Source organism: Melospiza melodia, chromosome 20 (assembly GCF_035770615.1).
Source record: "Melospiza melodia melodia isolate bMelMel2 chromosome 20, bMelMel2.pri, whole genome shotgun sequence".
Taxonomy (NCBI): Eukaryota; Metazoa; Chordata; class Aves; order Passeriformes; family Passerellidae; genus Melospiza; species Melospiza melodia.
The window spans coordinates 2,868,477-2,893,397 of record NC_086213.1 but is presented as its reverse complement, the minus strand read 5'-3'; the positions used below and the strand labels follow the sequence as shown (position 1 = coordinate 2,893,397).

At 53.8% G+C, this 24,921-nt stretch overlaps 1 protein-coding gene across 5 annotated transcripts; it reads left to right on the top strand.

The window, feature by feature from the left end:
- The first annotated feature begins 696 nt into the window (after positions 1-696).
- On the top strand, positions 697-24,350 carry EWSR1 (EWS RNA binding protein 1). Of its 5 annotated transcripts, none has more exons than XM_063173537.1 (18): positions 697-763; positions 3,636-3,672; positions 3,878-3,929; positions 4,360-4,413; positions 5,636-5,759; positions 12,008-12,194; positions 15,295-15,462; positions 16,164-16,378; positions 17,148-17,331; positions 20,030-20,067; positions 20,716-20,748; positions 21,333-21,451; positions 21,764-21,893; positions 22,013-22,135; positions 22,208-22,385; positions 23,067-23,164; positions 23,499-23,772; positions 23,991-24,350. In XM_063173537.1, exons 1-18 carry the CDS (start codon positions 697-699, stop codon positions 24,028-24,030), a joined length of 2,121 nt encoding a protein of 706 aa, XP_063029607.1. In that variant the 3' UTR covers positions 24,031-24,350. The 5 variants fall into 5 exon arrangements, with proteins under 5 accessions (XP_063029607.1, XP_063029608.1, XP_063029610.1 ...); XM_063173538.1 differs by having other exon boundaries at positions 706-763; positions 20,033-20,067; XM_063173540.1 differs by lacking the exon at positions 4,360-4,413 and having other exon boundaries at positions 706-763; positions 20,033-20,067.
- Positions 24,351-24,921: the final 571 nt, after the last annotated feature.

The following is a 24,921-nucleotide window of genomic DNA, read 5'->3' as shown; positions in this document are numbered from 1 at the left end:
ACCTTGGGACACCCCCAGTTCCACGCAGGACACGGGGTACCTGCACCCCCTCCTGTGTCTCCTGTGTCCTCATGGGACGCGATGATGTCACACAGTAATGTCACTCCACCACGCTCACCACGTGGGCAGCGTGCAATGCCAGGCGCAGCACGGGGACCCCAACCAGCACCCGCGGGGCTGCTTCTTGCCACGTGACCTGTGACGCCTGCTGACGTCAAACACGGCCCATGGCGTCACCCCCTGGCAGGTGACACCGAGTGACCTCCCGTGCCGGGAGGCGCCGTCAGGCGACCGCGTGACACTCAGGGCACACCGCGTGCCGCCGGGCACGATGCGTGACGTCACAGCGGCCCCGCACCGCCCGTTACGCCGCAATGACATCACTACGCCGACCATGACGTCACGCCCCCGCCGCGCTCCCCGCTCCGCCTCGCGGCCCGAGTGCCTCTTGCGCGACGGTCCCTAACGGCCGCGGGCCGTACCATCCCGCCGCCCCGCGGGGGGGGAAGCGCCCAGCGAGGCGGTAGAACCGCGCTCCGGAGCGGCGGCCGCTGCCCGCGGGGCCGTCCCGGTTCTCCGCGGCCGGCAGAAGCGGCGAGCGGGCGGCGGAGCGGGGCGGGCCGAGCCCCCGGAGCGCGTTCTGCCGCCGGTCCCCCCCGGCCGCGGGGTGGTGCGCGCGGCGGGGCCGGGCGGCGCATGCGCGGCGCGGGGCGGGGCCGGGCGGGCAGCGCGGAGGAGGAAGGCGAGAAAATGGCGTCGACGGGTGAGCGGGGCCGGGGCGGGCCGGGCCCGGGGCGGGGGGCGAGACGGGACGGGACCCGCGGCAGCGCCGCCGCTCCCGGCACGGAGCGGCCGGAGGAGCGCTGGGGCGGCGCCGCGGGCTCGTAGCGCCTTGCCCGGGGTCCGCTGGGCTCGGGCCGTGCAGGGCCCGTCTCGGCCGTGTCCCCCCGCGCCGCCCGCCGGGGCCGCCCCGGGGCCGCGGGAGTTTCCCCTCAGCGTCCCGGGCATCAATTGCGGCCTCTCGGCGCTGCGGCCCCGCGGGATTGCCGGAGCTCCGCGCTCCCCGGAGCCAGGGCTCCCTCCGCGCCCTCGGCCCGGCCGGGCGGGTTTGGGAGCGGATTTGGGAGCGGATTTGGAGCGGACTGGGGACCCGGGAGCGCTTTGGGTGGGGAGGAGCTGAGCGCTCGTCCCATGGCGGGGACACCTCCCGCTGTCCCTGCGAGCTCCCAGCCCGGCCCTGGGCACTGCCAGGCATGGAGCATCCTCTGGCATCTCCATTCCAGCGCTCCCAGCCAGGAATTGCTCCCCAATATCCCATCCATCCCTGCCCTCTGGCACTGGGAGCCATTCCCTGTGTCCTGTCCCTCCATCCCCTGTCCCCAGTCCCTCTCCAGCTCTCCTGGAGCCCCTTCAGGCCCTGCAAGGAGCTCTGAGCTCTCCCTGGAATCCTCCTTTCCCATCCTTTCCCCATAGAGAAGTGAGGTATTCCGTCATCTCCGTGGCTCCAGATTTATCTGAATGAAAAGTTTTTCCACGTGGGCTCCAGTTGGATATAAATATTTGGAAACTGAGACTCCCCAGCTCAGTCCACCTTTAAAGTACTTTAAATCCCAACATCTGATTCTCCTTAAAGAAGGAGGATTTTCCTTTTTTTTTCCAGCGAGGAAAATCTCCCAGGCCATGGAGTGTGAGGGAATATCACCAACAGCACCTTGGGGAGCTTGAAAAAGAAAAGTCAGTAAAGGAACATCTGCCAATGGAATTGTCAGGACAGGGGTTAAAACCACAGCTGTGTTTTCCCTTAATTCATGGAATTGTTCCTCCTGGGAGCTGCTATTTCCAGGCTCTGGTGTGCTCCTGAGCCTTGTGAAAGAAAAGGATGAAGATTAATTTCCCCCTGGAAATAAAAGCCAGGAGATGGGTTTAACTAAATGAACCATAATATTATTTTTTATTAATGTTCTATGTTCCTCTAAATCCCAGCAAATTAAAAGAGAGGCATCACCACAGGCAAACTGCAAATTCCATACCTGGAATTAAACCCTGCAGAGACTGAAATGTTGGGTTTAGGTGGGACTGGGGAGGGCTGTGAGGAGAGGGGTTAATTGGTACCCCTGTGTGGAGCTGGAGGCCAAAATGGGGCTGAAAATGGAGAATTAAATGAGGTTTTGGTGGCTGGACGGTGAGCAGGGAAAAGAGTGGAGTGGTAGGAAAGGGAGGCTGGGTGAGGGGGACCAGGCATTAATTAACACTCAGCATTTAGCAGAACCACGTGTAAAGTGAATGTAAAAAAAAAAAAACCCAACAAACCCAGAACCCTGAGCTGAACGAGGAAAACGCTCCAATATCCCATGTGCCAACCTGAGAGGGAAGTGGGAATGCTGCCAGAGGAGTTTAACAACTTGTGCCTTGTGTCCTGGGAGCAGGGAAAGCTTTGGAGAGCTCCAAGTGTCTTCTTTGTCCCTGTGAGGTGTTGTGGGCAAGGTCAGAGGGATGAAGAAGTGCCAGGAATTCCTGCTGGGAGCACAGCTGGACCATTCCTGCCTCCAGCAGGGATCCAGGGGCTCTGCTCCTGCACGGGGAGCAGGAGGAGAAGCTGGGAGCACAGCTGGAGGCTGGGCAGGGAGGGTTTGGTGGGGATGCATGCACAGGCTGAGGCGGTGCTGGATGGAAGTTGTGTTTTCCAAGGGATTCCTGGGGCATTGGGAACAGTGGGGTGATGGCACCAAAGCCAGGCAGGATTTGCATCCTGAAACTCTCCAGTGCAGGAGTGGAATTGATCCGTGTGGCTCTCTCCCACCTCAGGATATTCCATGGTTCTGGCTCAAACTGGGATTTCTGACAAGGTGTGATGGTGGTGGGAGCAGTGGGAGCTCTTCCCATGCAGGGATGTGTGGGAGCTGCTCCACCAGGAGCTTCTGGGCTCATTCCTGCTCCCAGAGCTCTGGGAATGGTGAATTCATCCCTGCTCCAGACCCTGGGATGGGAGCTGGAGCTGCTGCTGCCTGTGAGGGACCTGGAAGCTGCAGTCCTTTCAAATTCAGCCTCCTAATTGCCCTGTGGATTCATTTTCCATCCCTGCCAGCAAATCAGCTCAGCACAGGCTTTGCTGCTGGCATTTTCCTGGTTTGGTTCTCCTCCCAGTCAGTTCCTGCCGTGGATTTTGGATTTGGGGAAAGAATCACTCCCATTTCCAGCCCTTCCAGGGCACAAGTGGCTTTCCAGCCATCCATTTGTGTCCTTGAAAAGGGAAGGAGTGAAGGTGGTGAAACCTCCCAGCCCTTTCAGAGCAGGCTGGTGGGTTTGTAAGGCTCAAATCCCTGCTTTTCCTTTGTTCCAACCCAAATCCCCCCCTGGGATCCATCCAAGGTGGCAGTTAAATTGAACCAGGGTCATTTGAGATCAAAGTGGCTGCTGCAAACAGCAGGAACAATGAGGGGAAGGGAGGTTTTGTTCCCCTCCAAAAGGAGGACTGAAAATGTGCATTTACCTTCCACCCTTGGGAAACTGGAATTCCAGTGGTTTATAGCAAGCTGCAGGAGGAAATTCCAGCTGCTGTGCTCTTGGATTCTTTAATTTTATTAAGCTTTTATCAACGTTTTTATTCTTTTTTTTTTCTTCTCTTTTTCTTTTAGATTACAGTACCTATAGCCAAGCTGCAGCTCAGCAGGGGTAAGTAGCTTATCCTCCCTGTTTTAAAGAGATGTCATAAAACTAAATAATAATTATGGTTTGGGCTTAACTCAGGTATGTTTGGGAATCCTGGAGCTTTGTATTTCCATAGAATTTCAGCAAGAAACCATTGGGCTGCATGAAAATTGGTGTGGTGATGCAGATTTGGGGCAAAATTATAAATGTTTTTACATTCATTCCACAGCTACAGCGCCTATGCACCTCAGCCAGCCCAAGGATATGCACAGACCACCCAGGTAAAACATGGGGAGGGGGTGCAATTCCTGCTCAGTCACCTGTTTGCCAGGAAAACTGGAAATTCCAAGCAGCAGCATCAAAATCTGTGGTTAAAAATTGTCTTGGAGATTCTCCCCCAGCCCAAAGTGCTTTTTAAAAGTGGAAATAACCTCAACAATCCCGTTTTTTTTGGTAATTTATTCAATCCTGATCCCAGAAAAGCCAAATTTTTGGTGGGTGTTGTAATCAGAGGTGTAGGAGAAAAAAAAATTGGGAAAAAAGGGGGGGGATTGCCTGTTGGGAAATGGCAGAATTGGACAAAGGAGGAGGAGGGAATCTGCTTTTTCCTGGAGTTTTTATTGCTATAACTGTTGATACTCTCAGTTGGCTGGACTGCAAAATAATGATGGTCTTTAAGAGATTAACTTCATGCTTATTTTTAACCTTTAGAATCCAAGTTACTACAACCACATTTGTCTGCAAACTCCAAGTATGTTTCCAAAGGTAAATTCTTGTCCTCACAAAGTGCTGTAGGCTTAATTTTCCTTCCCAAGAGGAGGAAGGCAGGCTCAGTGTGGGCTGAGAGGAAGGTGATGGTGATTTATTAAAATAAAAGTCTTTGGAGACCACAACTGGAAGAGCTGCTCCCAGTTGTAGGTGAGGTGAAAGGTGGGAGCAGGATAAGGGTAGGATCAGGAGGCCTCAGCAACTAAAACCAGCTAATTAAACACCTAACCAGCTAATTGAACACCTAACCAGCTAATTAAACCCCTAACCAGCTAATCTGAGCTGTAGGCACGTGTCCATGGGAAGTTTGCAGCGTTCCCTGCCCTTGGTGGAGGGAACTTCAGGGCCAGGGATGTGTTCACATTCTCAAAGCTTTCCTGCTCCTGGTTCAGACCTGAGTTCAGGGAGGCTGAATATCCCCAAAAAAGTCCAGAGGAATGTGAATTCTTTCAGAATCTGGAGGTTAAAGCTGTCTCCGTGTCACTCCTTGAGCTGTGTCCAGAGGTTTATCCTAAGCCAGGAGCTGTTGGAAGCTTGCTGGTGCCTGCAGCATGAGCTGGTAGGGCATGGCTTGGGCAGCTGGTGGCACTGCTGGGCACAGCTGCTCCTCTCCTTTCCTCAGTGATTCTCAAGCTGGATTTGGAAACAAAATCAGGGAATGGGTGAGGTGAGAGCTGATCCCTCACTGAGCACAGGCACCGGAATGGGAGCAGCACCCTGGGATGCTTTGGGTGTTCCATGGATCCCATCCTTCCATGCCTGCACCAACTCCCATTTTTCAAATTAATGCCTGATGGCCATGAAAAATGCTCCAAATAATTCAACTGAAACCTTCCTCAGGTTTCTTTTAGGCAGCCCCAAAGCACTTTGACACTGCAGTGATTTTCCTTGGTGCGGCTCCGCCCTCGCAGCGCTCCCATTCCCCTGTTCCAGGTTAAGCCTGGGATGGTGCCTGTGGCTGCTGGTGGTAGCTGTGAGCAGCTGGGAGCTTTCCTGTTTGCTTTCCACAGAGCAGAGCTGTGTGGTGCCAATGGCAAGAGCCTGTCCCTTGAGTCTTGGCAGGGAAAAAACCACTCCATAACCTCCTTGCGGAGCTGACCCGGAATTTCCCCGCAGCACCTAAACTTTCACAGCAGCCTTGGCTTTGGGAGCGCTCAGCAGCTGCAGTTCCTGGGGGTGCCTTGTGCTCATGGATTGAATGTGTGTCCTTTTGGAGCAGACCTACGGGCAGCAGAGCTACGGCACCTACGGGCAGCCCAGCGACGTCAGCTACACGCAGCCGCAGACCACGGCCACGTACGGACAGACGGCCTACGCCACCTCCTACGGGCAGCCCCCCACAGGTGAGAGCCCTGCTGGGCTGGGCTGGGCCTGGGACAGCCCTTGATGGCACCTAGGCCGTGGGCAGGGACAGCTTCCATAGGTGGCTGCAAACCCGGGGCGAACTCGGACGCTTTGGGGATGTGGCAGCCAAGCTGGGGTAACCCGAGTGACTGCCGGGCCAGGGAGCAATCCTGCCCAAAGTGCCATCCAGCCCTGCCCCATATCCCCTCCATCCCTGCTCTCTATCAGTGGGAAGCCATTCCCTCACAGGGAACAATTCCTAATTTCCAATATCCCATCCAGCCCTGCCCAATATCCCATCCATCCCTGCCCTCTGGCAGAGGGAAGCCATTCCCTCGCAGGGAACAATCCCTAATTCCCAAAATCCCATCCATTCCTGCCCTCTGGCAGGGAGGGTATTCCCTCCCAGGGAACAATCCCTGCCCAATATCCCATCCATCCCTGCCTTCTGGCAGGGGAAGGGCATTCCTTCCCAGGGAACACTTCCTAATTCCCAATATCCCATCCAGCCCTGCACTTCTGGCAGTGGGAATCCATTCCCTCCCAGGGAACAAATCCTAATTCCAATATCCCATATCCATTCCTGCCCTCTGGCAGTGGGAGCAAATACCCTCTCAGAGAACAATTTCTGCCCAAAATACCATCCGTCCCTGCCCTCTGGCAGGGGGAGGCCATTTTCTGCCAGGGAACAATTCCTAATTCCCAGTGTCCCATCCATCCTTGCCCTTTGGCAGTCAGTGGGAGGATATTCCCTTCCAGGGAACAATTCCTGCCCCATATCCCATCCAGCCCTGCACTTCTGGCAGGTGGAGGCCATTCCCTCCCAGGAAACAATTCCCAATTCCCAATATCCCACCCATCCCTGCCCTCTGGCACTGGGAGCCATTCCCTGTGTCCTGTCCCTCCATCCCTTGTCCCCAGTCCCTGCCCAGCTCTCCTGGAGCCCCTTCAGGCCCTGCCAGGGGCTCTGAGCTCTGCCTGGAGCCTTCTCCTCTCCAGGTGAGCACCCCCAGCTCTCTCTCCCAGCCTGGCTCCAGCCCTCCATGGCCTCCTCTGGTCTCGCTCCAGCAGCTCCAGGTCCTTCATGGAATGGTTTTGTCTGGGAGACCTTAAAGCTCATCTGGTGTCACCCCTGCCATGGCAGGGACACGTTCCACTGTCCCAGGCTGGCCTTGGGCACCCCCAGGGCTGTGGCAGCCGTGCATAAACAGGAATAAATGCACTGTTGAGCTTTCAGGGCAGGGTTTGGGTGCTGTGGGACCCAGCAGGACGTGCTGTGCCCAGAGCAAAGTGAACAGTGTCCCTGGCTGCTCCTCAGCCCTTCCCTTCCCTGGCAGTGCTGTCACTGCAGTGACATGTGCCTGTTCTGATCCTGTACCTTCTCCTCCTCATCTTGTGCTTCCCACAGTGGAAGGAGCCAGTCCAGGATGGGGTTGGCCTGTCCTGCTTAGTCTTGCATGGAAAATTCTGTCTCATCCTGTCAGAACCTGAGGTCCCCTTTGGTGGAACCCTGGAGGTGTCACTTGGTGTCACTGGAGTGTCAGAGCTCCCCCAGGCAGTGACAGTGACCCAGGCAAGGCTTCACTGCTCTTTGCCTTCTCCAAACCCTCCCAAATGCCATCTCCATGGGTAAAATCCTGACCACTGAGACCTTTTATGTGACTCCAGCCCCATTTCCTGAAGGATAAACAGCACCCTGCCCTCCACCTTTGCATGCCCCGTGGTGGTTTTGGATTCCCAGAGCACATACTTGCCCCTTAATGCTCCATAAACTCTCCCAACTGTGTTCCTGGAGCTGGAATTTCCTCCAGTTGAGTGTCTGAATGTTTAAAGCTATTAAGACAATGTTTAATTCATGTATATTCATGTTTATTTAATGTCTGTTTGGGCTGAATATTCAGGAGTTTTAGGAAGCAGATTTTCCTCCCAGTGATTCCTTGGGTGCCGTGTCCTGCACATTCCTGGGAGAGACATTAGAAACATTTTGTAGATGGAATGAAACACTTCCCAAAGCAGGGGAATTCCAGGACAGACAGACAGACACTGGGATATCTGGCTGTAGAGGCATTGAGGAATTCTTCACAGGGAGGAGCTGGAGAGAAAATATTAAGCCATATGAAATTATTTACCATCTTTACATGGATCATGGAAAATTGCTGCTCCTGAGATCCATATCCATTAGCCAGTTGCACTTGGGGTTATCTGCAGGGCTTTTTCCTTTCATTCAAGGCTACCTAGAGAAAAGTTGGCTGCAAAAAATTATTTGTGAACTTCCAAAATTCCTTTCTTAGAAATATTTACATCCCTGTGACTCCTGTGGACTCCAGTCCCACAGGGGTCACAGGAAACTGCTCTGTTTATGTTTTTCCTTCTCCCTTAAGAGGAGATTTGCTGGAATAATAATAATAATAATATCAGGCTTTTTTTCTGCACAGCTGCACATTTTGTTTTCTTGGTAGGCAAAAAAAAAAATAAAAACTTCATTTTCTTTTCATCCATGAAAAAAAAAACCACCAACTTAGAAAGTGGTCAAGCAAAAGATCCTATCAGCCCACAGAGCAGGGCTGTGGCAGCTCTGGGCATGGAGCCAGGCTGGATTTATCCTTCCTCCACCTGCCTCTCCTTGAGGAGCCAGAGCTGTGGAAAGGAGACTGCAGCCTCTCCCTCCCTTGCTGCCTTTCATGCTCAATAAACCCCTGGGGCAGACATTGTCATGCCCTGAGACACGTGCAGTTCTTACAGTTGGATCCAAATCCTGTTTTCCTGTGAATCACCTTTTTGTTCTGCAGTTCCTTAAAGCAATTTTGTTGGTTTTGTTGCCTGAACAGCCTGGGGTTTGGGTGAGGTGTTGGTGAGGTCAAGGAAATGCAAGGTGTGTGTGGATGCAGCCTCTCAGGATGGGTGGGAATGGCAAGGATGGATTTTTTCATCACCACCCTCCTTCCCTCCCTGGGGCTGTAGGAAAAGGTGTCTTGGAGAAAAAAGGATTTGGTTAGGGATCACTGGGCACCCTCAGACCTGTGGCTCATTAATCAGAGCAGGGTGTTGGCAGGAATTCCAGGAGTCAATAAATAAAGAGCATTTTGGTGTCCAGCTGTGGATCTCTTGGAAGTGGGAATTGCTCTCTAAAGCCAGCCAGCCCCTGCTTCCCTTTACCTGGGAAGTTTGGGGTGTGGATATTGAAATTTCTAAAGGATTTGGAATTAATGAGCACACAGCTGCCATAACAACCCCAAAACAAAATATCCCAAAACTGGCTGGAGAGAGAGTCAGCTCTGCATCTTCTCCAGCCCTCACTGGTGGGATAGACACAAGCAGGAGGCAGCTCTCCTCCTGAAGGAATCCCTCTGGAAAAAAGAAATCCCTCTGGAAAGAAGGAATCTCTCTAAATCCAGCCTTTTCCAGCTGATATTCTCTGTGGGTCAAATCCTGCAAGCTTCTCCACCACCTGGAGAATTCCTAGCCTTCCTTTGAGGGGAATTTAGGCACTTTATTCCTTCTGTCACCTTTTTCTTTCACCAGCTTTTCTGCTGTGTCAACTTTTATCTTCCTGGCTGGGAGGGGAGGAGAGAAAAGTGGTATAATAGGAATATCACCCTCAAAACAGCAGCTCTTGAGGGTTCCCAGAGTGTCTAAACTGGGCTTGATTTGTGATTTAAACCAGTGGGGTGGGAAATCACTGCCTTTCCTTTGGGACAAACCCTTCCTGCTGTTCCACTGTTCCACGAGGGAAATGCTCCATCTAGAGCTGAAGCTTTAAAATTCAACATTTTTTTTTCTCCCTTTTATCCTGCTGCCTGTGCAGATCCAGCACAGGAATTGAGGAATTCTTCACGGGGAGGAGCTGGAGAGAAAATATTAACCCAAATGAAAATATTTACCATCTTTTGATGGATCAGGAAAGTTGCTGCTCCTGAGATCCATATCCAATTGCCAGTGGCACTGGGGGTTACCTGCAGGGCTTTTTCCTTTCATTCAAGGCTACCTAGAGAAAACTTGGCAGCAAAAAATGATCTGTGTACTTCCAAAATTCCTTTCTTAGGCTGAACCTAGCCTTTTTTAGTGTGTGGTCAGGCTTTGGCCAGTTAAAATAAGGCTTTATTTAACTCCTGGGATTGCTGCTCCCTGTGGAATTGCTGTCTAGCCTCACATTTAAATGTTTGGCCTGCTCAAATTTGTTCAAGGCTTTAAAAATCCTCCCATTGGGCATCATCCCCTTCAGCCTTTTCAGCAACATTTTTCAGAGAACAGCAGACAGGAATAATAACCTTAAAAACTGATTTTCCAGTCAGTTTTTAAGGTTGTTGTTATTTAAGTTTTTTAAGGTTATTTCCCACTTGGAAATAATTTGTAGGAATCAAGTTATTTCCCAGTGGGAGTCCAGTTTACATTCCCAGCTTGGGAATGCCTTGGGATGGGGTTGGATTGGGGTCCAGGGGTAGGAGGAGGAAGGTCCAGGCTGGCCTTGTGTCTTCACCAGGCTCCTGAGGGCCAGCAAAAAGCTGAATTTTGGGGGTGTTTTTAATGAATTTGCTGTGCAAACTTGCTGCCCTCCCTCTGTTCCTCTTTCCTGCTGCCCTGGTGTGGAGCTGTGGCAGTGCCATGGTGCTCTGGGAGGGCACACCATGTTCTGCTGCTGCTGGTGCTGTTTGCTTTGCAAATCAGGCACTTGGAATAAAATGCTGCAGCCCAATTTGCCTAAAGGAAATGTGTCACAAGCCTTCCGTGTTTATTAAAAATCAAAAGTGGTGGAGGAGCTGTTGCCTTCACTGATCCCAGCCATGAGAGCATTTAGCTGCTCTTTTTTAATGTTTAACAACATTTTTATTGCTGTTTTTCCATCCAAGTCTCATATTCTTAATTTGAAAGCTTGCTAGTTTTTAAATTTTTTAAATTTAAAATTTAAACTTGCTAGTTTAAATTTTAACTTTTTCAATTTAAACTTGCTAGTTTTTAAATTTTTTTTTGTTAGGAGCACAAACCCAGTGCGTTAATGCCAGTTCACCTTTGAGACAAGGCAAATGCCACTAAATTATACAGAAGCTGTTTAGGGATCTTGGATATTTTAAAATTGTTGAAAAGGAACTCTGTGAGCTCTCAGCTTTTTCTCTAAACTGAAGTGAAATTCTGAGAAAAGGGAAGGTACACAAAACATCAGGAGCTGCCTCATGTGTCTCTTTTGACCTTTTTCTCATGTGAAAGCAAATGGAAAGTGCTTTTCTTTTGTTTCCAGCTTTACTGATTTCAAATAAGCCTTCAGAAATGCCTCTGAAAGACTTCCCAGGCCAGGTTTTGTGCCTTTATTTTTCAGAAAAGCTAAAAGGGTGGGACTGTACTTGCTAAATCAGTTGGATTTATTTTATTTCGGAGCTCAGGGGGGTTTGTTACCCTGCCGTTGTGGAGGAGATGTCTCAGCTTGCCCTGCCTGAGCTCTGCTTGCTGTAAACAATCCTGAGTGCTGGTCCAGGGGTGGCTTCCAGAAAGCTCCTGGGATTGGGATTTTGGGATGCTCTGATATCCCAGTGTCTGTCTGTCTGTCCTGGAACTCCCCTGCTTTGGGAAGTGTTTCATTCCATCTACAAAATGTTTCCAGTGTCTCTCCCAGGAATGTGCAGGACACGGCACCCAAGGAATCACTGGGAGGAAAATCTGCTTCCTAAAACTCCTGAATATTCAGCCCAAACAGACATTAAATAAACATGAATATACATGAATTAAACATTGTCTTAATAGTTCTAAACATTCAGACACTCAACTGGAGGAGCTGGAGGCTGAGGCTTCCCAAGGTGGGAGAGGGGGATCTGTGAGGGGCAGGCTGGGGTAATTGATGATTTTTGGGTTGTCTGAGGTGGTTTTGTGGTGGTAAAACTGTGGCTGTGATGAGTCCCAGGAGCACCACAAGGACCAGAGGCTGAGATATTTGGGAAAAGTCCTTGAGATATTTGGGATTGCTGGAGAAGAGGAACTTGGGACAAGGGTCTGGAGGGACAGGATAAGGGGCACTTACCCAGGCTTCATGTGGACACTGAGGAGGGTTAGAAGGGATACTGGGAAGCTGAGAGGGTGACACAGAGCAGCTGGGGTGTCCAAGGCCAGGCTGGACAGGGCTTGGAGCACCCATGACAGTGGAAGGTGTGCCGTGGCAGGGGGATGGAGGGGGATGAGCTTTACGCTGCCCTGCCGGCGGGGCGCTGCTGGAATCGCGCTGTCCCGGCCGAGCCGCGGGCTGAGCCGCGCTGTGTTGCAGGTTACAGCGCCCCGGCTGCCCCCCCTGCCTACAGCCAGCCCGTGCAGGGCTACGGCAGCGCCGCCTACGACACCAACACGGCCACGGTCACCAGCAGCCAGAGCTCGTACGCAGCGCCCGCCGCCTACGGCACCCAGCCCGCCTACCCCGCCTACGGGCAGCAGCCGGCGCCGGCCGCCCCCGCCAGGTACCGCCCTCCTCCCCCTCCTCCTCCTCCTCATGGCACCGCCCTCATCTTCCTCCTCCTCCTCCTGGCACCGAACTCATCTCCCTCCTCCTCCTCATGGCACCGCCCTCATCTTCCTCCTCATGGCACTGTCCTCATCTCCCTCCTCCTCCTCATGGCACTGTCCGCGTCTTCCTCTCCTTCCTCCTGCTCGTGGCACCGAACTCATCTTCCTCCTCCTCCTCCTGGCACCAAACTCATCTCCCTCCTCCTCCTCATGGCACCACCTTCATCTTCCTCCTCCTCCTCCTCATGGCACTGTCCTCATCTCCCTCCTCCTCCTCATGGCACTGCACTCATCTTCCTCCTTCCTCCTGCTCATGGCACTGTCCTCATCTCCCTCCTCCTCCTCATGGCACTGTCCTCATCTCCCTCCTCCTCCTCCTCCTCCTCATGGCACCGCCCTCATCTCCCTCCTCATGGCATGGCATTCATCTCCCTCCTCCTCCTCCTCTTCATGGCACTGTCCTCATCTTCCTCCTCCTCCTCATGGCACGGCACTCATCTTCCTCCTCCTCCTCCTCCTCCTCCTCCTCCTCCTCCTCCTCATGGCACCGCACCCATCTTCCTCCTCCTCCTCCTCCTCATGGCACCGCACCCATCTTCCTCCTCCTCCTCCTCCTCATGGCACTGCACTCATCTTCCTCCTCCTCCTCATGGCACCGCCCTCGTCTTCCTCCCCTTCCTACTCCTCATGGCACCGTCCTCATCTTCTTCCCCCTCCTCATCTCCCTCCTCCTGCTCCTTCTTCCTCCTTCTCCTTCTTTTCTTTCTTCTCCTCTGTCTCTTCCTCCTTCTCCTCCGCCTTTTCTTCCTCCTCCTCATCATCGTTCTCCACCCCTTCCTCATCTTCCTCCTCCTCATTGTCACCATCCTCCTCATCCTCCTGCTCCTTTTTCCTCCTGCTCTATCTTTTCCTTCTTCTCCTTCTTTCTCCTTCTCCATCTTTTCCTCCTCCTTTTCCGTCTCTTCTTCCTGCTTCTTCTCTTCATCCTTCTCCTCATTGTCACCATCCTCACCATCCTCCTGCTCCTTTTTCCTCCTGCTCCTTCTTCTCTTTCTTCTCCTCTGTCTCTTCCTCCTTCTCTTCTTGTCTTTTCTTCCTCCTCCTTTTCCTTCTCTCTTCCTCCTTCTCATCATCTTTCTCCACCCCTTCATCGTCTTCCTCCTCATCGTCACCATTCTCATCATCCTCCTCCTCTTCCTCCTGCTCATTCTTCCTCCTCCTTTTCCTTCTTCTTCCTCCCCTCTATTCCTCATTCTTCTCTGTCTTTTCTTCCTTGTCCTTTTCCTTCTCTTCCTCCTCCTTCTTCTCATCATCCTTCTTCTCCACCCCTTCCTCATCTTCCTCCTCCTCATCACCATCCTCATCATCCTCCTCTTCCTTCTTCTCTTCTTCTTCCTTCTTCTCTTCTTCCTCCTCCTTTTTTTCTTCCTTCTCTTTTTCCTCCTTCTTCTCTTCCTCTTGTTCCTTCTCCTTTTCCTTCTCTTGTTCTTCACCCCCTGTTCTCCTCATCCTTCTCCTCCACCCCCTCCTCATCCTTCTCTTCTTCCTACTCCTTTTTTTCTTCTTCTTCCTCCTCTTCTTCCTCTTCCTTCTCTTCCTGTTCCTCCTCAATTTCCATTGCTTCTTCCTCCTTCTCCTCATCCTTCTCCTCCATCCCCTCCTCATCCTCCTCTTTCTCCTCCTCTTTCTCCTCCCTTCTTCTCCTCCTCCCATTCCTCCTATTCCTCCTCCTTCTCTTCCTTCTCCATTTCCCGTTACTCCTCTTCCTCCTCCTTCTCTTCTTCCTCTGTCTTTTCCTCCTCTTGTTTCTCCTTCTTCATCTCTAGTCACTCCTTCTCTTCTTCCTTCTCCTCCTCCTCATTGCCCTTCTCTTCCTCCTTCTCTTCTTCCTCCTCCTCCTCCTCCCGTTTCTCCCCCATCACCCCGGGCAGCCACACCAGGCTGTGGCCTCTCAGGCTGCAGCAGAGCTGAGTGCTGCCTGCTCTGAGTCCCGGGGTCAGGCAGGATGCTGGGTGGATGCACAGGCTGCAAAACATTTCCTCTTTAAGTCTCACCCCTCTGGGCACGGCCTGTCAGCTCTTGAGTGCAATTGTTTGCTCAGAGGATATGGAAAGTTTAGAATGCATAATGGAAACTTGTTTGGGAGTGAGTAAAAGCTGATTTATTCCCTTACCTGGTGTGTGTAGCAAGCACTGTGGGAAGGAAAGGCAGAGCCTGGCACAGCTCTGACAGGTTACACTTTAAAGGAATGTAAATTTGCTGGGTGAATCCTGACACTGTGTATAATTTTTCCCAGTTCCTACAGCAAAAGTAGCTCCACTCTGAGAAATAAATAGAAATTAAAGACTCACAGAATCCTTGGAGTTAGAAAAGCCCTCTGAGATCATGGAGGCCACCACCAGCCCTCTCCCCAAGTGCCACATTCACATGGCTTTTAAACTTTGGGGCAAACAGAAGGGGATGTGTGAATCACATGCAAAGTGTTCTCAAATTTCAGGCCTTGAGAGTTAATTCTACACACACAATTGTGAGTGGTTTGGGTTGGAGGGGACCTTTAAAGGTCACCCAGCCCAAGCCCAGCATCCTTTCTTTTCTATGGGATCATTGGGGATAACGTGTATGAGGCAATATCTGCCTGAGCTGGATTCTGAACCACACAATGGGGCATTTCACTGCCTGCTTCAGCTCCTGCTTCAGCTCCTGCTTCAGCTCCTGCTTCCCCAGGCTCTGCAGGAGAGCCTTGCTGCCATTCCACATCCTCCTCTCAGCCCCACAGCCCAGCTCTGAGCCCCATGGCTTTGGGATGGACAGGAGCTGTGGTGTTCCATGCTCTCTGTCCAGGGCACTGCCTGAGCCTTTCCTGGAGTGTGCAAACACCCAGGCAGTGAGTGCTGAAATTGTGTTTATTGCCTGTTTATTATCTGTCACCAATCAAGGCCAGCTTTAATGCTACCCCAAAAACGAGCTCCCAACCCTCAGTCCTGGGGGATCTGAGCCCTTTGCTGCTGCCAGCTGTGGGGCTGGGCACCAATGTTGTTCCGTGTTTCTCCCCAGACCCCAGGATGGCAGCAAACCAGCAGAGACCAGCCAGCCTCAGTCCAGCACGACAGGCTACAGCCAGCCCAGCCTGGGCTATGGGCAGAGCAACTACAGCTACCCCCAGGTGCCTGCCAGCTACCCCATGCAGCCTGTCACTGCTCCACCCTCCTACCCTCCAACCAGGTAATGCACTGCTCAGCTGAGGGGCCTTCCTGGGGGGCATTTTATGGAAAAGGAGCTTTGATTCTTGGAGTTGTTGTGGTGGGGATGGGCAAGCTGTGGCTGAATGCACATCTGAGAAGGAGAATGATGACAAATGGGTTTAAGACATTTTCTACTATTTTATTTTATTTTATTTTATTTTATTTTATTTTATTTTATTTTATTTTATTTTATTTTATTTTATTTTATTTTATTTTATTTTATTTTATTTTATTTTATTTTATTTTAATACATGAGAATTTTAAGAGTTTTCCTAGAGTTACCTTTTGCTGTCTCCTTCCACATACAGCTTAGTCCAGGAGCTCCCTTCTCCCTTCAGGTGTCTTTAATGTGACATCTAAAACATACACTTTGAAATTCTCAAAGCCCCAGCTGCATGAGAGGAGCTTCTTTTATGCAGGGCCTGTTACCTCCATTACCACTGAGTTTTGCCCTGGCACTTGTTCCTTTTCCTGGAGGTGTGAATAAACTGGAATTGGCCACGTGGTTTTTGTTTTCACAGCCCTCGAGACTGGCCTCCATAGGATGACTTCAGCTTTTAAAGTGATTTACAGCACTACATACAGCCTCTAATTGCATTTTCTTCCAGCATGAGCCATTCCATGCACTCTGCCAGGGAATTGCCTCACCATCCCACCTTTCCCAACGTTTTTCTCTTGCAGCTATTCCTCCACACAGCCAAGCAGTTACGATCAGAGCACTTACTCCCAGCAGAGCAGCTACGGGCAGCAGAGCTCCTATGGCCAGCAGACCAGTTATGGGCAGCAGAGCAGCTATGGCCAGCAGCCACCTCCCACCAGTTACCCACCTCCCACTGGATCCTACAGCCAGGCCCCCAGCCAGTACAGCCAGCAGAGCAGCAGCTACGGCCAGCAGAGTGAGTGGCAGCCCTGGGAGGGAGCCCTGGCCTTGGTTTGGATCCAAAACTCAGAGCTGGGTTGAAGGGAGAGGGGGTTGGAGCTGGGGTTTGGCCTTTGTTGGTGAGAAATGGCATCTCTGGAGGCAGTGGTGGGTTGGGATGGGGAAAGGGAAGGTTCCTCACCTCAGGGGAAAGGGAACAGAGAGGCACAAAGTGTTTGTGAGGAGGAGTTGAGGGGGCTCAGCTGGAGAAAAGGAGGCTCAGGGGGACCTTGTGTCTCTGCTCAGGGCAGGAGGGGGCAAGAGTGGGGGGATTGGACTCTGCTCCCAGGGAATATGGGACAGGATAAGAGGGAACAGCCTCAGACTGGGGCATTGGTGTTTGTGGGGAGTTGAGAGGGCTCAGCCTGGAGAAAAGGAGGCTCAGGGGGGACCTTGTGTCTCTGCTCAGGGCAGGAGGGGGCAGGAGTGATTGGGTCAGGCTCTGCTCCCAGGGAATGGGGACAGGATGAGAGGGAGCAGCCTCAGGCTGGGCCAGGGTGGATATTTGGAACATTTCTTCATGTTGGTCAGGCAATGGGCAGTAATGGATCCCATCCCTGGAGGGATTTAACAGCCCTGTGGATGTGGCACTTGGGGATACAGCGCAGCGATGGCCTTGACTGGGGGAACAGCTGAAATCAACACCCTCGGGGGGATTTTCCCAAACTGAACAACTCCAGTTTGGCTGGAGCTGAGGGCAGGTGAAGGGGCTGCCTCTCCCTGACACCTATTTGCCCCTTGCCCAGGCTCGTTCCGCCAGGACCATCCCAGCAGCATGAACATGTACGGGCAGGAATCCGGAGGCTTCTCCGGCCCCGGGGAGAGCCGGAACCTGAGCGGCCCCGAGAGCCGGGGCAGGGGACGAGGGGGATATGAGCGAGGAGGAGGCATGAGCAGAGGTGGGCGGGGAGGAGGACGCGGTGGAATGGGGTAAGAGCAAAGCTTTTCTCCTTTTCTCTAATTCTGGTTTACCCATAGGATTTGAAACTCAAAAAAGAAGGGACTGAAAGGTTGACGTACCCAGCTGTGTTTCCATGGAGGACATGTATGTGTGTGTAGCAGCGTTGCTTGTCATCCATGGAAACATTATCCTAAGGGAAATAGGAGCAGGATGGTTGGTTTGTCCTGCAGCTGGTTGGGCCCCCAGGGAGGGGGAAATTGGGGGTGATGCTGGCCCTGGCACTTTCAGCTCCCTTCGTGGTCGCCCAGAGGTGGAATCCTCTGTGGGGTTTAACAATAACTCTGGGTGGAACACACACAAACCTCCCAGCAGCTCCAGGGGGTGCTCCCCGGGCCTCAGGAGCGGGGATTTTGGCAGGGCAGGAGCCTCGGGTCAGCCTCCTCCTGCAGAGCCTGCAAGCTCAGAGTGCCACGTGGAGAAGGAGCCCGAGGACAGAGAGAAGGAAGTGCATTGGCTCCCAGGCCTGCTCCCCCTCGGAGCATTCAGGTGCTCTGAATCAGTTTGGCCATTTCACCTGATGGCACAAGCTGGTTTGGTGCCACCTGTGCCTTCAGGGGTGTCCCCGTGCGTGGAGGTCGTTGTGATGGAGGCGAGGGAGGAGAACCCATCCCAAAGGCTCCTCCAAGAGAGAATTCACAGCTTTGTGTGTGTTCCATGCCCTCACCCCGTTGCTCAGAGCTATGCAGAGTGTCCCCAGGTGTGGCACAGGACACGCTGTGCCCACCCTGGTGCTGGCAGGGGGGCTGTGATGGCAGCTGCCCTCCAGAGGCCACTTCTTTCCATGTGGCACAGCCCCAGTTTGGCAGTGGGTGGCCCCATTCTGCATAGCTCTGTTGCAGCCCATTGACGTGGCATGAAATCTTTATCAGAGAAATCCAAGAAAGAATGGAAAGGGCTGGTTTGTGCGGGAACACATCCAGCTTGGAATTGGCACGGGTGGAACAGAGTTCCAGGGATCTGCATAAAGATTTCAGCCGTGCTGTATTGATCTCTTAACGATGAAAAGTAGATGTAGACACCTGAAATGTCTATCATCACATCTTCAAATTTCTAGCCCCTTCCAAGCTTCTCATTGCCAAAGATTTGTCACCTGTCTCTGATCTCACACCTTAATCCCAGCTCAAATTTGCCTCCTGAATGATTTCCCACCTGGCCAGACCCTTACAAAGGGTCCCCCCCTGCCCCAGCCTTATGGACGTAGAGTTTGTGATGTCCATAGAACAGGTGGCTTCAGGGGACACCCAGGGCAGGTAGGGGAACTCGGCCCACCTTAGCATGCTGTGGTGATGGATTTCAGTGTCTCCAGCAGGTAAGGAGCTCGATGTTATTAACATGCCCTTTTTCATTGCCTCGATGATTTGATATTTTTATGAAAATGGAAAACTTTTTAACATGCTTTGTCGCATTTATATGCTACAGGTTACAAAGTGAGAGCCTTGTAAACACCTCAATACTTAAAAAGTACCCGTACTCAGTACTCAGCCGGCAGCATAATGAAAAGTGGGACTAGACACGGTGTCCATATGGAGAGGAAAAATATACATAGAATATTTTTAACCCAATGTATTGATTGTATAAACGGAATCCTTCTGTAACTTTGGTAACTGCATACTTGTTGTTTGGTAATAAAACCAGAGGAGGGTATACTACTACTTTAGAATTGTGTAACGTTAAAGAAAAAAAAAAAAAGTGTAAAAATCTTATGTTTAAAAAGAGAGACATTACGTAAATGGTGTGTACTTTAACGAGAGGAGGCAAAGCTGCATGCAACAGCTCGAAATTCTGTATTGACTTTTTTTTTCCCAGTATTAGAGGTGCAATACTTGCTAGAAAAATTCATGGTGCTCTCCCTCCTCCGCTTGGCTCCTTCCAAACTGCTTGCTGGCTCGCCCAAAAAAAGAGCAAGAAGCAGCCCAAATCCTTTCTCAAGGTGGCATTTTCCTACTTCACCACCACGCTCCAAAGCAGTTTTTTTTAGCTGTGAATGCTTCAGCCAAAGCTTTTGGTGAAAGCTGCGGCCCTGTTTGCATTGGCACCCGCCCAAAAGTGAGTGTGTCCACAAAGCTGCACCCCAGGCCTTGGAGCCCCCGCTGTACTCTGTAAGTTCTCCCTCCAGAGAGTTGTTAAATTCAGTAGTGACCTGAATGTATGGCTTTATTTTGAGGGTTTCAGGGGCGATGTCAGCTGAACTGTGTTGTAGGTCTCGCGTGTGGTTTGTCTCCTTTTACACTGTTAAATGTCAGGGACCCGCGGGCCCGCGCTGCCACAGGCTGAGGGTGCACCTTGGTGGACACACCGAGGGGAGGGAGTTGACCACTGAAACACCCCCAAATTGCTCTTCCAAAACAACAACACCAAAAACACAACCCAGCTTTGATTACAAACAACCCCCATTTCTCAGCCAAGTATTGCACCGATGATACCCGAGTAACAACGCCAGGGCACCGACAGCAAAGCGGTGCCTCAAACCACACCAAGGTTGCTTTATATGTAAAGAAAATTTGAGCGAGCTGCCCTGAAGAAAGGCCTAGTGCCGAGATGAGAGAGAGACAGAGAGATGTTTGGAGATGTTTAGCCAGTGCCCTTCTCCCCTGTGAGCCGCAGAGGCTCAGAGCGGTGCTGGCTTTGTAAAGGGAAAGGCCTTCATTTCTTCGTTTATCCCCCCAGCAGCGCTGGAGAGCGAGGTGGCTTCAATAAGCCTGGTGGTAAGTTTTTGAGCATTACAATGGATAGTGTTTAAAAAAAAAAAAAAAAAAAATTGCAGTCAAGTTTTTTTTTTTTAGCACAAAGTGTAATTTTTTATTCGTTTAAGTGGTTTAAAAATGACAATATGCAACCAGACTGTAATGGGTACTGCCGGCGATGCCCAGGGGTATGCGGACACAGTGGAAGAGTTGAGCAACCACTCCTGTAATTTTGGGGAAAAGAAATGGTTTGGATGTAATAAATCTTTTTTTTTTTTTTTTTTAATATATATAGATATAATAAGTAACTTTTATTAATGAACTTAAAAACTGATTGGCTTGGTAAAACCTTTTAAAAATCAGCGTTAATAATGGTTAACGGTTTGAAACCTGCTAAAAAAAAAAAGAAATCAGTGTAATAGTGGTTAACAGTTTGAAAGCTGCTAAAAAAATCAGTGTAATAGTGGTTATTGGTTGGAAGAAATGCTTAAAACCAGTGTAATAGTGGTTTTTGGTTGGAAGAAGTGCTAAAAGAGCCACCTGATGGCCCAGTAAGGTGCAGCGCTGCTCTTGTGCGGCGCAGGTCGTAGCTAGCGTTGTGTGTGTCGGTTCTCCAGCCCGCAGGGCCCCCACTAACACCCTTCCCTGTGCTTCTCTCCCGCCTGGCAGGACACATGGAGGAAGGACCCGACCTGGATTTAGGTAATTCCCACCAAACTCCCTCCCGAGGTTGTGAAACCGACGTTTGTGTCCTCACTGCAAGGGCTGCGGCCACCGTGGTGTCACCTCACCGCCACTTCCAGCCTTTCTTCATTCCCAAACAGCTGGAAAACCACCAGATGTGGTTGGGAGATGCTCCCCCTTCTCTGCAGGAATTCAGGGGTTGGGGGCTGCTCTGGAGCTCTTGCAGGGAGCCTGCAGCACCCCCAGAGCCTCGTCCTTGGCTTGTCCCTTCCTGTCCCACAGGCGTGTCTGGAAGTTGTGCGTCAGCCTTCCAGCATCGGAAAAGGGGGGTGGATGTCCTTGTGTGGGAGCCCAGGGGGCACCAAGGTCTTCCTCATCTCTCCTCTGGGATGTGTCCTGAAATAACCTGGGGGTTCTTCCCACGTGGGTGGGTGTGGGCTCTGTCTGGCCATGGCACTCGGGAGGTGAGGTGGGGACAGTCCCCTCCCCTGGGCCTGGGGTTTCCTGTTGCTCAGAGCAGCCGTGGAGGGGATGAGAGGATGGAAAGAACTCGGCCCTGGGGTATCCCTGCCCTTCCCCTGACCCCAGGAATTGTCTCCTAGGCCCCCCTGTGGACCCAGAGGAGGACTCGGACAGCACTGCAGTCTATGTGCAGGGACTCAATGATAATGTGACCCTGGAGGATCTGGCAGATTTCTTCAAACAGTGTGGTGTTGTCAAGGTGAGGGGACACCAGTGACCCCGTGCTGGCAGAGGGAGGAGGGTCACCCACCTTCTCTTCCTCCTCCTCCTCTCTGCCCATTGCTCACATCCTTCTGGCCCCTCGTGTCCAGGCTCTGCGAGAGGCCTGGCAGGGCTGTTTAGGGCCTGTCGCTTCATTTTTGGGGTGTCTGGGCAGTTGCTGTCATCCATGGTGGGCCTGGGGCCCCTTTCTTCTGTCCTGGAGTCCCTGGAATGAGAGACAGAGTGGAACAGTGAATCCCAGCTGGACTGTGGGGAGACAGGACTGGGGTGACATTGCACTGTCCCTTAGATGAACAAGAGGACGGGGCAGCCCATGATAAACCTGTACATCGACAAGGAAACGGGCAAGCCCAAGGGTGATGCCACCGTGTCCTACGATGACCCGTCCACTGCCAAAACTGCCGTGGAATGGTTCGATGGTGAGTGCTGGGGGCGTTCTGGGGTGGAATTCCAAAATCCCCCCCAGGTGTGGGGAGCACCTGGGTGCAGGTGTGTGAATCAGGATTCACCCGTGCTGCTGCCGTTGTGTCCCTGGCAGGGAAGGATTTCCAGGGCAGCAAGCTGAAGGTGTCCCTGGCGCGGAAGAAGGGCCCGATGAACAGCCTGAGGGGCGGGATGCCCCCGCGGGAGCAGCGGGGGATGCCCCCACCCCTCCGTGGAGGTACCGTGCAGCCCCCCCGAGCCCTGCCCGCCCTTCCCGGGGCTCCCAGCACTCACAGGGCTCCTTCCGCAGGTCCAGGGGGCCCCGGCGGCCCTGGGGGTCCCAGCGGGCCCAGCGGCCCCATGGGCAGGATGGGGGGCAGAGGTGGAGACAGGGGCGGCTTCTCCTCGAGAGGACCGCGGGGATCGCGGGGGAACCCGTCCGGAGGGAGCGTCCAGCACCGCGCCGGGGACTGGCAGTGCCCCAACCCGTGAGTACCCACACCCCTGTGGGCAGTGCCCCTCACACCCCTGTGGGCAGTGCCCCAACCCGTGAGTACCCACACCCCTGTGGGCAGTGCCCCCCACACCCCTGTGGGCAGTGCCCCAACCCGTGAGTGCCCCCTACACCCCTCTGGGCAGTGCCCCTCACACCCCCGTGGGCAGTGCCCCAACCCGTGAGTACCCACACCCCTGTGGGCAGTGCCCCTCACACCCCCGTGGGCAGTGCCCCAACCCGTGAGTACCCACACCCCTGTGGGCAGTGCCCCTCACACCCCTGTGGGCAGTGCCCCCCACACCCCTGTGGGCAGTGCCCCTCACACCCCTGTGGGCAGTGACCCCCACACCCCTGTGGGCAGTGCCCCAACCCGTGAGTGCCCACACCCCTGTGCCATTCCTGCACCTGGCCAGGGCAGAATCATCCCAATCATCCCAAAATCACTGGTCGGGCCTTCCCAAGAAGCAGCTTCCAGCTGGCACAGATGGAGGGACGGGGTCACTGCTGAGGGCTGTGGGTGAGCCACGGCTCCTGTGGGTGAGCCAAGGCTCCTGTGGGCAGCCAGAGCCATGCCCCACGTCCTGCCCTTGTGTCCCCTCTCCTGCTCCTGCTTCCCAATGTCACCCCAGCTGGAATGCTGTCCCGCTCTGGCCTAACTGGAATTTGTACCCAGGGGCTGTGGAAACCAGAACTTTGCCTGGAGAACAGAGTGCAACCAGTGCAAGGCGCCCAAACCGGAGGGGTTCCTCCCACCCCCCTTCCCTCCTCCAGGTACGTTTGGGGGATTCACAGCCCCAGTTCCCAGCAGGACACCCCAGGCCTGGCCTCGGGCTCCTTGGGGAATGGCTGGGCCAGCTCCAGGAGCTGCCAGGCCTTCATCCCTCCGTGAGCCATGACATGGAGACTGGGATTTCTCCTGTGCTTACTGGATTTGGGGGGCTGTCAGCAGAGCACAGCTTCAACCTTCATGAACCCCAAATCCCCTCGGATACCCAGCTGCTCCCAGCCCCTCTCCCGCTGCTCCTGGCCGTGCTGGGATGCTGGATGGGGAGCAGGGGCCGGGCTGTGCTCGCTGGGCTCACCCCCGCTCTCTGCTCCTCCGCAGGCGGTGACCGCGGCCGAGGCGGCCCCGGGGGGATGCGGGGCGGGCGCGGCGGGGGCCTCATGGACCGGGGCGGGCCCGGAGGGATGTTCCGAGGCGGCCGCGGCGGAGAGCGAGGCGGATTCCGAGGAGGCCGCGGCATGGACCGAGGCGGCTACGGAGGAGGCGGCCGGAGAGGAGGAGGAGGAGGCGGCCCCGGGGGACCCCCCGGACCCCTCATGGAGCAGATGGGAGGAGGAGGCAGAGGACGGCGCGGAGGGCCGGGGAAGATGGACAAGTATGGATGGAGGGCGGGACAAGGGGACACTGGGGAGGGGGAGACCCCGATGGGGACAAGGTGCGGGCATTGGGGTGGGACGAATGGGTGGAGGGGCAAGGGGTGGGATGGGGTGGGTGAATGGGTGGCAGGGAGTCTGAATGAGGGGCTAAGGAGCCTCCCCAACCCGGGGAGGGCTCCTGGACCCCACGACTGACCCTTTTCCCTCCTGCCCACAGGGGCGAACACCGCCAGGATCGCCGAGACCGGCCCTACTAACGCCGCCCCCCCAGAGCCGCATTTACTACCAGATTTATTTTTTAAACCAGAAAAAAAAATGTTTTAAATTTATAATTCCATATTTATAATGTTGGCCACAACATTATGAGTCCTCCTTGTCTGTACTTTAGTATTTTTCACCGTTTGTGGAGAAACATTAAAACCAAGTTCAACGGTAGCGTGATGAATTCTTTCTTCCCCCCCCTCCCCCAAAATAAAACCGGTTGTTTAACGCGCCCCCGCCCCCTCCCCGCCTGTAACGCTGTGAACGGTTGTGACGGTTGTTTTTTTAAATAAAATTCCCGCTGTTTGTAACCGCACCATTGCTGGCCTTTCTTGAGAGCACCCGGGGGGGGCGCGGCCCCCGGGCCGGGGTAGGAGAGGGTGCAGGGGAGGGACGGAGCCCCCGGTGCATCCCGCTGTGCCTCAGTTTCCCCAGCGGGTCGAGTTCCGGAGAGGGAGGGAGGCTGGGGGAGGAGGAGGAGGAGGAGGAGGAGGAGGAAGATCAATGGGAGCGGGGAGCCACACCCGGGCGGGGGTGGGGGAATGTCACCGAGTGTCGCTATGTGTCACCCCCTCTGCGCCCCTCCCGTGCCGCTCCCCAAATCACGCCCGTGCCCCCCCCCCTCACCCCCGTGTCTGTCTGTGCTGCCCCCCCCCCGCCCGTGTCCGTGTCCCCCCTCAGCCATGTCCCCGTCCCCCCCTCCCGTGTCCGTGTCCCCCCCGCTCCCGCTCCCGTCCCCGCCCGCCGCCGCCCCCGTCCCGGCCCTTTCTGGGCCGCCTCCAACTTCCCGGCCGGGGCGCGGCGGCGGCGGCGGCGGCGGCTCCGCGGGGCTGCGGCGGCCGAGCCTCGTTGGGCGCCCCCCGGGCCCCCCCGGCTCCCCCCGGGCC

Excerpts from the sequence above, each read along its gene's own strand:
- EWSR1 (XM_063173537.1), top strand. The coding sequence starts at position 697 with ATGCGCGGCGCGGGGCGGGGCCGGGCGGGCAGCGCGGAGGAGGAAGGC. Across the intron at positions 5,760-12,007 it reads CTACGGGCAGCCCCCCACAG|GTTACAGCGCCCCGGCTGCC; the intron begins GTGAGAGCCCTG and ends GCTGTGTTGCAG. Across the intron at positions 17,332-20,029 it reads GGAGGACGCGGTGGAATGGG|CAGCGCTGGAGAGCGAGGTG; the intron begins GTAAGAGCAAAG and ends TTATCCCCCCAG.